This window comes from Penicillium psychrofluorescens (genome assembly GCF_964197705.1).
Source record: "Penicillium psychrofluorescens genome assembly, chromosome: 4".
NCBI lineage: Eukaryota > Fungi > Ascomycota > Eurotiomycetes > Eurotiales > Aspergillaceae > Penicillium > Penicillium psychrofluorescens.
Window position 1 is genome coordinate 2,987,309 of NC_133442.1, and position 12,675 is coordinate 2,999,983.

Here is a 12,675-nt window from a genome sequence, read left to right on the forward strand (position 1 = left end):
ATGATGCACACAAGCATCTATCAACATATTTCTCAAGTCTCCAGTGACAGAAACGTCTGTCACAGAACAGCCGCAAACAATGACCTGCGCCGCTAAATCACAGCTTCCCTAGCTACTGTGCATTGCCTTCAACCCGATAGTCGAGAGACCACAATTTCTCCCAAGGACGCGACCTGCCACCGGGTCGGCGATCGGTGGTCGACCGCGATGACGGAGACGAAGGAGATGTAGCCAGTTGCGGCTGCTGGGCCGGTGCCGAAGTTGGGGCTGAAGTAGACGTATGATCTTGGATGTGTTGCTCGCTCTATATACAACAAAAGTCAGAACGTTCTGATATTTTCTTTAAATGACCCGTAAAAAGTCTTCCATCTCCTACTTTTCACGGGCCCTGAAGTTGATCACGGCGAACCTCATCGAAGATCGGAGCCGCCTCTCGGGGCGCAGAGGTGGCGTCAGCATCGGCAGGCTGCTGTGATGGCGTCGGGGGTCCCCGTTTGGAATTGGAGCTATTACGCCGGCTGTCCAGGTTCTTGGTGAGTGTTTTGGCGACAGTTCCTTCATCAGCGGGTCGGTTCAGACGAATGCTGCCCTTGGCGTCGACGTGAGCAGACGCAACGGTGCTCTTGGCTAGACCCGGAGTAGCGGGCGCGCCGGGCTTCTCTTCGATGGCATCGAGGAGGTACCAGCGCAGACCATCGGACAGTTCGAATGGATTCTCATCGTCCAATGAGATGGCGTCGCTGGCAGCCCCGAGAGAGCGGCGGTCAGGCGCAACGCCGTTCAGTGACTTGGAGAGATCCACGACGCGCTCCTCGATCTTGGTAATGCGCGCGAGCAGCCAGTCGCGGTTTTGCAGCTTGTGGCTGTCTAGTTCGCGGAGGAAATTGTGCGGTGCGCCGACGTTGAAAGCGGCCCAGGAGCGGATAGATTGGTTCCGCGTAGGGAGGAAGAGTGCAAGGTCCCCTTCTTTGAAGGTTCGATAGGCAATTTTGTCGTGCGCTTCACTTTGGACCCGGTGGTATTTGTCTCGGTAAGCTCGCGCTTCCTTTTGCCATTTGCGGGCGAGCACCTCGATGTCTTTGACGCGTTTGACGACGACGTCGCCAAAGACAGAGACATCAAATTGAGACAGGCACTCCATGAAAGCTTTGAATCTGGTCTCCTCGTCTTCCGGGCTTTCGGCACGCGTCCAGTTCAAAAGTGCTGCATCGGGTTTCACTGAGACAATACCGGACTGGGCCAGACTGTCACCAAGACCTGAAGAAGACGCATTGACTTTGGAAGCTCGTTGGACGGTGAGATTGCCATCCTGCTGAATGACGGCGAAGCCCAGCTGCTCCAGCATTCGCCCCAATTTCTCAATCTGCGAGAAAAGCTGCGTCGAAAGCTCCTGGGACTTGAGTCCGCGGGCGTCGGTCCGAGCGGCAGCCCGTTGCTCTGTTTCAGAGGCAAGGCCGGCTTTCCGCTTCCATTCCTCAATCTCATCGTTCGATTTCCGAGCTTGGGATTCAATATCAGTCAGCTTTTGTGACAAATCTGCCTGCCTTTGTTCTTCCTCGGTAAGTCGTTCCCGAAGCGCATCTGAGCCGCTCTCGCCAGCCGCCATTTGACTTTGCAGGGAATTGAATTTCGAGCGTTCCTTATCCACCTCTGCCTCCACAGAACCGAGCTTAGATCGCGCCGACGAAAGCTCCTCGGTGAGCCGTGACAATTTCTCCTCGCGATCGGCTGAGCTCTTTTCTTGCTGTTCTGCCTCGGATTCCAATTGACCGATTCGTTCTTCGAGGGTCTTGGTCTCAGCCGCCGCTTTGGATGCATTGTCCTCTGCACTCCTCGCGTGGATAGACAAGCCCTCAGAAAGGACCTCGATGGCTTTGATGATGCTGGGTACCTCCAGCGGCATGGCACCACCCGGCGACAGATTCATGAATGCGGCTTGTAGCGCATAGTAATGATCCTGGTCCCTTTGTGTCAACTCGGCTCGCTGACGTTCAAGCTCGTCAATCTTTGCCTGAAGAGCGTCGGCTTTTTCGCGCTGAATCCGAATCTGCTCGTTCAGCTCGTTCGTCCTTTGTGCCTCGTCAGTGTTGCTGGTGTGAGCAGTCTGTAGATTGGTCTCAAGTTGGTGTATACGCTCGTCGGCCTCGTGCTTTTCATGCTCTCGACTGTCCATCAGCCGATCCAACTCCTCTTCCATCTCCTCTGCACGTAACTTGAACTTCTTCAGCTCCGTCTCCAAGTATCTCCGTTCATCTTCAAACTCGCGCTGTCGGGCTTCAAGGTTGCCGATAAGATCCTCTTTGGTCGACTGGGCCTCTTGAAATTTGTCGGAGTTGGATTGGCGTTCGACATGGGCTTCTTTGTGAAGTCTCTGCACGGTGTCTTTCTCCCCGGCCAGCTCAGCTTCCAGGCTTACGATACGCTGGATAAGTGCTTTGTCTTCGGGGGACTGAGTAGCTGAAACGCGCCTTGACGAGACAGACGATCGTCTTGAAAGCCCATCAGGATGTGGCGAGGCGGGCGAGCTGGGAAACTCTGGACCAAAGTTGCCGCTCGACGGACGGCTCAAATGGCTCTGGCGATGAAGGAGATCTTCCAACTTCCGGATGCGACTTTCAGAGCCCCTCAGTCTCTCCTCTAGTTTTGTTTTCTCCTCCTGTAAGCTCCGGACCATATCATCCCCGCGAAGTAACATGGAGCTTCGGCTCAAGTCAAAGACACTCCCTTGTTTGAACGCCTTTGCTCGTCGTCTTTGCTGGCGAGTGGGCGCATCTAGATCCTGGTACTGCTGCGAAAGATCCTCTCCCAGGTTGCCCATCGAGTGCTTGGTCTTTAGGTCTTCGATATAGGTCTCGATCTCTTTCCGGGTCACCTCGGGCCATTCCTCATCCTGACCTTGGAGGTTCACCTCAATCCCTGGTGTGGAGGAATCGGCAAAAGAAATGAAATCACCCATGGATTTCAACCATTTCTTCCTTCGCCGCTGCTCTTCGTCTCGCAAAACGGCCATTTCTTCCGCCAATGTAAGCGAATCGGTCTTGATTTTATCACTCCATTCTCGACGTCGTACAGATTCGATCAAAATGGACCCATACACCATGGGCATATGGAAGACAGCGTAGATAGTGTCAAAGGCAGTGCTTTCCACATCCAAATTGACTAGTTGTGTGTGCGCATCGGCGAGGCGAGACTCTATAGAGGAGATGGTGCGCATATGTTTGAGGGCGGTTTTTTGTGCATCGCCGCGGCGCTGGACAGCTTGCTCCAGAGCAGCTTGAAGCTCCGTGCCGATCTCCATTAAAGATGGTAAGAGATCTTGCGTATGACTGAGGGCCAGCCTGGAAACATTCGCCAGGGTTTTTTGGTTGTTCGGGAGCCCGAGAACGTGTTCGTAGTCCGAGCTGATCTTCTTGGTGATGGTCTCCACCTCCTCAAGAAGGCCATCCGCCCCATCAGTGGAATATGGGGAGGCCTCGTCAACCAGCCGCTGCGTATCCGCGGCAATGTCGCAGACTGCTTTCTCGATATCATGAACCTGTCCCGCAAAACGCGGGGACACAGTCGCAGCCTCCGATCCAGCTCTGTGGACATCGGCCACATCCACAAAATCACGCAAGGTCCCCGTGGGCCGGTCCCTGTCTTTCTTCGGCGTGGATGGGCGCCCGAGGACAGGGAAGTCTTCCCGAGCCGGGATGCTCTCGAGGGTGGTCAGAGCCCGCTGCCAACCATCGAGAGCTGCCTGCTGTTCTTCCAGCAGATTGTTCGCCCACGTCTGCGCCTCTTGAAATCGGTGTTCCAGATTACCCACATGCGACTTGAGATTCTCCAGGGCCACACCCACAGCGCGGTTTATGACGTCGGTTCGCTCATTGTGTTCTCGCGTACTCTTATCGATCGACCCGCATCGGCTCGACAGATCCAACGCCCAGCTTCTCCGAGCCATGTATAGTTGTCGCCATGCGTGGAGGTCATTTTGGTCTGTCAGAGTTGCAGGAGGGCTTTCGGGCTGAAAGGGTTCCGGCGGAGGCAGATCCGGCAGCTCGGAGTCGGCTGGTTCGCTCACGAACTGTCGGTCGTAGACGAAGATCTCGTTCTCGGTAGCCAGCGTTTGCACTTTGACATTCTTGCCCCGGGCGGTCATCAATATTTGCCGGGGAGGTGGAATGGCGGTGTTGCGGACGATCCATGTCTTCAAGGCCTCCGGACTGCGAAGTGTGGAGATGCATCAGCACTGGGGGAGCTAGCTCTGGACGGGAACAACATACGAAGCAAAAGACACTGGGTCGGCCAGTAGATGCTCACCGGAGTGAGCAATATAAATGTGCAACGACATGAGCCCCAGAGCTTGTCTGTTGTTGAGGGAGAAGCAGGGGAGAAGGGAAAGAGAGCAGGCTGAGATAAGAGGAGCTCGGGCATCTCGTGATGATCCACCGCCTCCATCATCATCACCACCATCACACTCCTCCCGCACATGACTGGATGGCGGTAACCCATCTGCACCCCCCGGAGCTGACCCTCTTGGACTATGCCGCAGACGATCCACGCGACACCGTGACGCTGGCCGACAAGGAGGCCGCTATCCTGCAGCTCTACCACCAGCTCCAGGACCAACGCCTGGAGAAGGCGCTTCTCGAACAAGGTACCACAACCCAATAAATCATACCGGAGAATTTACATTTTCTGATTGGCAAATCTAGAACCACAGTTTCTCTCCGGAGACAATGCCGAGGAGCAGCTCGCCATTGCCGAGCGCGAGCTCCTCGAAGCACGATCGACCTACACAGTCAGGAGGAAAGCCGTGCAGACCATTCTCATGACGGACCCCATCCTCAAAGCGGTGCACCTGAAGGCATCTACCCCTGCTGAGCGGTACGTCTATCTACAATGTGCCTGATCGCGTTCTCATCGGTCTTGTTTACAGCGCGCTCCTCCGCTTGGTGAATCGGCGCGACGTATTAGCGCTTGCGCACGAGAATCTCGCGTCGGCACATGAACTGGTGCTGAAACAGATGTCCAATCTGGAAGTCGACAATCTACGGATCAACCAGGAGAACCAGGAACTGGTGCGGCAGCTCCTCGAGCTGACGAAGGAGGATTCTTCGTGGCGCGAGAGACTCCAGGACGCGGATCTCGCGTCCCAGCTGGAGAGCGTGGAGGCCGATCTCAAGACCCGCAAGGCCAAGTGGGAGACCATGAAGAACATCGCCAGCGCGGTGGTCGTGGGCAGCGGGCTGAACTGGGCGGATGATGACGCGCTTCGCGCGCTGGTTCTGGACGAGAGTGATGATTGAAATGTATACCTACGGATTATTGGGCTGGCGTCTTGGTGTTTATTGTGATTGATCAATCGAGCCTGGCGAGGTTGTGCTGGGCCTTTCATCAAAAATTACATGGATGGGGGGGTCATAAGAGGCCGTGTTCAGCTTACTGACCCACGCCCTACACCACTCTGGATCGACTGCTACCCACAATGACGGAGCAATATTACTCCCAGTAATACGTCAGTCATTTTTATTACATATGATGGACACTATTGTGTGATTCTGCAGGGAGTAAGGGCCTTTCGCCCTATGCAGTTTTAGCTTGCTGACCGGCATTATGTATTATGATTGTGAAGCTGATTACATTCATGACTGGCATGGTAATTTACGCGGTACCTCGTACAGCGCGTGTTCACTGCGGGAGCCGATGTACCGGAATGTGCTCTCCTCCAAGCATGCCCAGTCTGTATAGCTCATCATTCACTAGCGATTCTATTTCATGATCGGATACTCCGGCATTGATGAGATTGCCACTCAATAATAATGAATCTACCGCGGAGTGCAGAGTGGACGGAATCCTCACCAAGCCACTACTTCATGTCGGTTACGGGAGCAGTGTCAGCCACGCTTCACCATACCCCGGATCATGGTCTGACGAAAGCTCGGTACTTTTGCCGGGGTCTGACGGAAACACTCGAGGGACTGAAACTGTCTGCCGCGCTAGCAGGTCTGTTCTCCTCGGCGTTGTGACGAGTCTTCCTTCTTCCAGGTTGCCCGTCCCACCTCACCATGAAGGAAAATAGTAATGACCCGTGGGCAATGATAGTGACAACCTTCTTTTCTCTTTCATTATGATCATATCATAGTATTTCTTCCCCCCAAGTCCTTTCCCCGGTAACTATTGGTACTGGTAATCACTCTGCACTCGACTGCGCGGTTTATTAATCAGGCGGTCTGCTCCACTAATACTGCAGTGAGAATGATGTATGGGCGTCGGCGTGTACGGTATGGCCCCCAATGACACACTCCATTTGCCTGCCATTTGCCGGCATTTGGCTCGGGGAGAACGGGTAATACCAATACACCACATACCACAGCAAACACTGCCTGTGCGTCCCCCCCTCTCCCGTGCGACGCTTTCCCTACTACCTGGCCGCCCCCCTCTCACTCTCCCTCTCTCTCTTTCCCTCCCTCTTCTCTACTACTACTACTCTCTCTCCCATACAATCTTCCCCCCCATACAAAAAAAAGGTACTGTATACTACTATACTATATTCTCAACACTTATCTCTCAACACCCACCACCCACCACTCTTTCTTTTGCCCTCTTTTCTGTTTTTCCCTCTTCTTTTTCTCACGTCATTACCCTGTTTTTTTTCCATCTCGTCGTCTTGCACTGGTAGTACGAGAGCCATCTACTAACAACGTCCGCGTCTTCATCAGCTCAATTCGCGCTTGATCTCTTGATCTTTTATCCACTCAATCCACTCAAGTAAGTACTTTTTGCGCGATTTTTGCTTTCATCCTTCCGCTGGCGACCGGTCGCGACGTGTGGGCGCGCGCGCTCAGCGTCCACCGTCAACGCGCACCAACGCGCCTTTCCCACTCCTCTCTGTGGTTTTCCCCTTCCTCGTCTCTTCGCTCCTGTCAATCGCTGCGATTGATCTCCCTGAAACCACTCTCCTTGCCTGCTGGTCGCTATCGCGCGCGATATCTGTTCAAATCTAACCACCCATCCCCAGTCACCATGCCTAAGGAGAAGTCCACACGCAAGGCCGCCACCGGTGGTAAGGTCCAGCGCCGCAAGAAGGGTAAGTCAATCTGCAATGGACGCGACCGACGCGTCTTCTGTCCTGGGAACCACCCCAAACTGACTCGGTCCACGCAGACCCCAACGCGCCCAAGCGTGCTCTGTCTGCCTACATGTTCTTCGCCAACGACAACCGCGACAAGGTTCGCGAGGAGAACCCCGGCATCACCTTCGGTAAGAGCTTCCCATCCCGGCATCTCGCGACGCGTTGCGATCGCACTCTTTGGGGTATGGGTTACTAACAACCCTCCAGGCCAGGTCGGCAAGAGCCTTGGTGACCGGTGGAAGGCCCTGACCGAGACCGAGCGCAAGCCCTATGATGCGAAGGCCGCCACTGACCGCAAGCGCTACGAGGAGGAGAAGAAGGCCTACGCCAACGTAAGACTGATTGATCCCCTCTCTTTTCATATCCAGCACTAACCCCCGAATAGAAGGCTGCCGAGGAGGAGGAGGAAGAGTCGTCCTAAACGTCATGTTGCCGCTCTACCAAGTGTCAGGGCCGCTGGGCGTTGGTGTCGTTTCTTCCCTTTTCCCTCCCTCACTCTGCTAATTGTGTCACTGGTTTATGTTTCTTCTCGTTATTTTTGTCATGCACGGCTTCTGGGATGGGACGACGGTGGTTCTCCTTTGCTTTTTGATTGAACTTATTCTTCTCTCGAGTATGAAAGGGTTTTCAATGTCTTCGTGTTAAATGGGAAAATGGTTTTTTTCTCCTGCGCATCCAAATCGCTCCTTTTACTTCGGGCGCGCTGCTTGCGGAGATCCGGCAGGGCGAGCCTAGGCTGTATACTAGTCGAATGAACCGTTCCTATGTCCTTGCCAATAATGATGATTCTAGACCTTCGGTGCACTCAGTATGCGGTGGCCCAAGCTCCCTTTGTTTACGTTTTGCCGTGGACGCGTCGGATCATGGTTGTTCCGGTCGATCCGGTTGTCTGCGCTGAACAAGTGATTTCACGGTAGTTGGGATTAAAGGGAGAGATCTCTCATTACCTTTACAAAGGCAACGTGCAGTGGATGCTTATTGCTGCTGGCAATCTGGAAGTATCTGTAGGTCGTTTCAAAGACTGTAGTATATGTAATGATGCAGCCTTGTCTCAAACACCATTGAGGATGTCCACGATATATAATGTTTGAGCCTTGAACAATGTATTTCGTCAGAAATGCACAGTTTCGAAACAGAAGTAGAAAATCAAATTTGGTTGTACTCCGAGTATACAGATGCCACCACATCTTCCAGAGGCTGAGAAGAGAGTACACGCTAGACGGAGATCTGATCAACCAGCGATCCAATAGCTGTCTGTGCTGACCTTACTTCCTCCGGATTCATGGATATGATTCGATGTTTGAGTTTACAATCAGTTTATTCAGGCACTGCGTTGAGCTTAATCTTATTTGCCTGGTTCACAGCCTCGACCCGATCGAGTGGGCCAGGGCTAAGACCAATCTCCGACACCGAGAGATTCTCACTCCGTGCGCCACTTGTCGAGTCGTTGTCTGCTGTGCCGCATATGCAGTCACCTGCACTACGAGTAGATAATTTCCGGCGGGCCGTCTTTCCCGTGACCGTCGCCCTCACCCGGGTGTCGATTGTCGTGGGCACACTGATGTCCAAATGGGACCTAGGGACTTTGCATATGATGCCTAATCTTGATTAGGTAGAATCACATAGATACAGTGAGTTGACTCGAATAGATCATGACTCGGTCCCTTCAACATCCCTGACCCTTCCCCTCCCTATAGGGCTCCACCGCGCGCCCCGCCATTCCCACACGAACACGTCAAAAAGTCAACAGGGAACAAGAGCCGCATGGTCGCACGTGCATTTTTCCAGTTTTCCTTAATTTCTTGCCAAAATATAATCTTATCTGCATCCGAGCGTTGTTAGCTCGTATTGCTCCTCCCCTGGCGCTGTCTCTGCCCCACGAGAAGACGAGCGGACCCCCCCTCTCCACTTGGAATTCAAATCACCATCACATCTCACACATATTAGTAGGAAAATTAAAATCCATGGCCTGACCACTCACACGTCTGAGAGACCATGGCCCTGCGCACTTCAGCCGAGAAGGCCGAAGACGTCGCCGCCGGCTTTCAGGCCTTTCGCGACCCGCTCCCAGAGCACAAGACCGAGATTACCCGCCTCATCTCGGATCTGTATGGCCTCAGTGCGTCGTTTACCACCATCGAAGCATTGGCCAAGGACCCGCGCTATAAGCGCAGCTTCGCCCGCGCCCACGCAGACATTGAATTGGTGCGCGGCAGCTTGAAGTACACATGTGAGGATGTCTTTGATTTCTTAGGCCAGCTCGACGGCGGGAATGTCCCTACCGAGCAGTATCGGCGCACCTGGGCTGCGATGAACCGCTTCTTCTGGGATGAATCGCAGTATTCGCTCGCGACCCGGCTGGCCAAGTATAAATCCTTCCTAGGGGAGATGACCGATGTGGTGAGAAAGTAAGTGTTTAGGGCTGTTTGTTTGTTTCTCTCCAGAATCATGCTTATATTGAGAGATTGCAGCAGGGAACCAAATCCTCCACCTTTGTCCAGCGCTAGGAATAGTCTGAAGACCCTGCTGGCCACCCAGGATCAGCGACTGGCGCCCCGACTGGGACGTATGAATCTCGGCCGCAACCCGTCCTCCAGCGACACCAATACAGAACCGAGGAGTCCCGCCAGTGATCGCATACCGCGCCCTCGTCGATCGTACGAGCGCACTCGCCCACCAGGTTCCTCACCGCAGCCTCTTTCACCTGTGTCGGGCATCTTCGATATACCACCGCAAGTCCCTGATGCGCCGAGCTCGCCATTGACAGGATCCACGACGACAACAACCACCACCACGACCAACCAGTCGGCCAATGAGGCGATCAAGTACCACTGGGCAAAAGAAGTCTTCTCGATTCCTGATACAGACACACCTATCCCTGCCCCGGAATCCCGGTACGATGAGAACGATGAACAACACCAATCATAAATGGACATTGTTAACAATAGCCTGCAGATCGAAATGTTACGGAAAACATGACCCAGAAATCAAACAATCGCTCCGAGAGGCAGGCTTCCATGAAGTCCTCCAACTGTAAGCCAGCGTCATCCCATCAGACCCCCACAAGGGGCCCTGCCTTGCTAACTTTCATTTTAGAGCCTTCGCTGACGGTAACGACATGCGCGTAGCCTTTCATCTACGTCTAAACGACCACCGTGCTCGCATGCTCTGCAAAACCCCACACCGCAACCGGCCGAACGAGTACTCCTGCATGCCACTGAACCTGCTGGAAATTGCTCGAGACGGCTCGTGCCTGCAACTATGTCGCAGAAGACGCCAGGGGACCGAACTTGTGATGTGGGCAAATCTTGGTTTTACAAACATCGAAAGTACGTTCTGACTACCAGATCCTTGGGCAAAAAAAAAAAAAAAAAAAAAAAAGAACTGTTTTACTGATGTTTCGTGGTGAACAGCTCTAGTTCTATTCTACGTCACTTTTCTCGCGCTTCGCTCCCAGGATGCGGGGAGGCCGGTCGAATACATTCGCGACTATGAGTTGAATGAAGAAGGGGAGATTTACGGAGGGTGAGTTGTCATTATCTTTCACGAAATTACAGTGCTGAATCTCGCCCAGACAAATTATCGACGACGGCTTTCCGCACGCCCTGCGCGTATATCAGGATACGGTAACCGGGGCCGTGAGATTGCAGGCATCTGTTCATCGAGGAGATCTAAAACGGTATGAACACCATTGCTTTCTCCCAGTAAACCTCTTGAAAGGAACTGACGCTCATCAAAAATAGCACACCCGCCTGGACAGCCTTCGTAACGTCCTACCTCGGGACCCGGGGCTGGCTCCGCCGCACAGGTCCAGAGAAAGTTCTAATTAGCGACCTGAGACCGGCAATCTTGATGTCTGCCGATGACTATACTGCACCGCAAACGCCTCGGGGAGGCTTTCTCTTGACGTTTCTTACCTCGGATGGTGGGTTGTCTGTATTCGATATTGCCGAGAGAGAGCGATACTGACTTTCTGACAATTAGATGCCGACGGATTTCTGGATACGATGGAGGAACTAGCTGCGCTGACTATTGACAGGTGATAGGAATTTCTTCTCCATCCTTGTCCCGGCTCTCCTGCTGGGGGTATGACTGATGAGTGTATATTGATATGATTGATGATGATTCAAAAGTCGGATTGGGTTTTGTGTTTTTAGCTTAGAGGATGGCGTTTTTGTTTATTCTTTTGATCTCTCGCCTCTTTTGACTCCGGATTACCCAGGGTGGGCAATTCCCATATTACACCAGTGAAATGGAAACCTAGTATACTTCTTTTCAATCGAGTTTGAAAATAAACTTAGCTCGAGAGCATGTTCTCCATACCGTATAGTTACTAACACGAGGGTATCGCTAAAAACAAAGAACGCAATGCCGTTGTGCAAAGTTCACTCCGTCTGAACCGCTTCAGTCCCCGGCTGCAAATCAGCCAAGAACCTCTCAGCCAGTCTCTTATTCCTTAGCTCCTGAATCTTCGCGCGCCGTTCATCCTTAGCGGCCTCTCGCACGGCTCTCCTCGCCTGCCGTGCCTCCCTCTCCCGCTGCGTCTCACCACGCGCACTCAGCAGCTCCTCCATCTGCTTCTTGCGCTCCTCCTCGTCTCTCGAAAATGCATAAAAACCGGTCCCTCGATTGCGCACCTCCGCATCTGCGTCGTAGTGCATATTCTCCGGAGGCGTAGGTGATCGATCTCGTCTCGTCGCAAGATGCGCCATGTGCGACGCGACGCCGGCCTCCGGATTGAATGCCTGCGACTGGACCGTTTCGCCATAAATGAGATTGTCCGGACGTGAGGGCCTCCAACGCTCCTCATCTGCGCCGCCCTGTTGACTGTCTTTTTCCTTTTCGCGGGCCGCGCGCGCAGCTTCGGCTCTTGTCCCGCGACGACACCGTCCCAGTTCATCTTCGTAGGATATGATAGATGCATTATCATCGTCTTCAGATTCCTCCTCGTCATCGGATACATCTTCTCTCTTCCGTTCCTCATCCGCCCATTTCTTATCGAAATCCACCAACCCCTCCCGCTCTTTTCGCCTTAATCGTGCTGCGTAGTCCTCTTTATTTGCTCCTTCCTCATCGTCGCTGCTATCACCAGCGAGGTACATCCCTTTCTTCATATCCTCATACATGCGCACCTTCTGCTCCATGCGCCGCTTTGACCGGCCCAGCGCCGCCGCGTCCACGGACCCGATGTCCTGGCTGCGCTGGTGGACTTGCTTTGAGGACTCATCTTCCAGGTCCGCCGCGGCACGCTTTTGGGATCCCTTGTTGGGCTTGGAGAAGAGGTCGGCTTTTGCGGTTTTGGACGGACGTGGGCGTCCTCGGGAGGTGGAATCGGAGGTGCCTTGGGAGATGAGTGAGGAGAGTTGGGTCGTGAAGGAGAGGTTAGAGGAGGATGGTTGGTTTGCTTGTGTGCTGGACTTGGAGCGCGGCTTCCCGTATAAGGAGGAGGATGGTGGATTGGGTGGCATCTTGGTGGATTGAATGAAGGAGAGAGAAGAGGCGAGGCAAGAAAGAGTAGATGCGATAACGATAACGATAAGATGTTAGTGCCTTAGATA

At 53.5% G+C, this 12,675-nt stretch overlaps 5 protein-coding genes across 5 annotated transcripts; 3 read left to right on the forward strand and 2 right to left on the reverse strand.

Annotated features, from left to right (window-relative positions):
• Window positions 1-379: 379 nt before the first annotated feature.
• Window positions 380-4,333, reverse strand: PFLUO_LOCUS6764 (coiled-coil; the record flags this gene model as incomplete). The annotated part of the gene is made up of 2 exons (XM_073784339.1): window positions 380-4,205; window positions 4,266-4,333. The coding sequence occupies 2 exons, from the start codon at window positions 4,331-4,333 to the stop codon at window positions 380-382; spliced, it is 3,894 nt and encodes a 1,297-aa protein (XP_073640804.1).
• A 146-nt stretch (window positions 4,334-4,479) lies between these two features.
• PFLUO_LOCUS6765 (uncharacterized protein) lies at window positions 4,480-5,291 on the forward strand (the record flags this gene model as incomplete). The annotated part of the gene is made up of 3 exons (XM_073784340.1): window positions 4,480-4,639; window positions 4,698-4,869; window positions 4,922-5,291. 3 exons carry the CDS (start codon window positions 4,480-4,482, stop codon window positions 5,289-5,291), a joined length of 702 nt encoding a protein of 233 aa, XP_073640805.1.
• A 1,717-nt stretch (window positions 5,292-7,008) lies between these two features.
• Window positions 7,009-7,538, forward strand: PFLUO_LOCUS6766 (Non-histone chromosomal protein 6; the record flags this gene model as incomplete). The annotated part of the gene is made up of 4 exons (XM_073784341.1): window positions 7,009-7,072; window positions 7,150-7,245; window positions 7,325-7,449; window positions 7,503-7,538. 4 exons carry the CDS (start codon window positions 7,009-7,011, stop codon window positions 7,536-7,538), a joined length of 321 nt encoding a protein of 106 aa, XP_073640806.1.
• Window positions 7,539-9,112: 1,574 nt separating this feature from the next.
• Window positions 9,113-11,160, forward strand: PFLUO_LOCUS6767 (uncharacterized protein; the record flags this gene model as incomplete). The annotated part of the gene is made up of 8 exons (XM_073784342.1): window positions 9,113-9,525; window positions 9,592-10,011; window positions 10,073-10,150; window positions 10,214-10,446; window positions 10,531-10,642; window positions 10,692-10,796; window positions 10,861-11,042; window positions 11,102-11,160. The coding sequence occupies 8 exons, from the start codon at window positions 9,113-9,115 to the stop codon at window positions 11,158-11,160; spliced, it is 1,602 nt and encodes a 533-aa protein (XP_073640807.1).
• Window positions 11,161-11,502: 342 nt separating this feature from the next.
• PFLUO_LOCUS6768 (uncharacterized protein) lies at window positions 11,503-12,585 on the reverse strand (the record flags this gene model as incomplete). Its single annotated transcript, XM_073784343.1, has 1 exon — window positions 11,503-12,585. One exon carries the CDS (start codon window positions 12,583-12,585, stop codon window positions 11,503-11,505), a length of 1,083 nt encoding a protein of 360 aa, XP_073640808.1.
• Window positions 12,586-12,675: the final 90 nt, after the last annotated feature.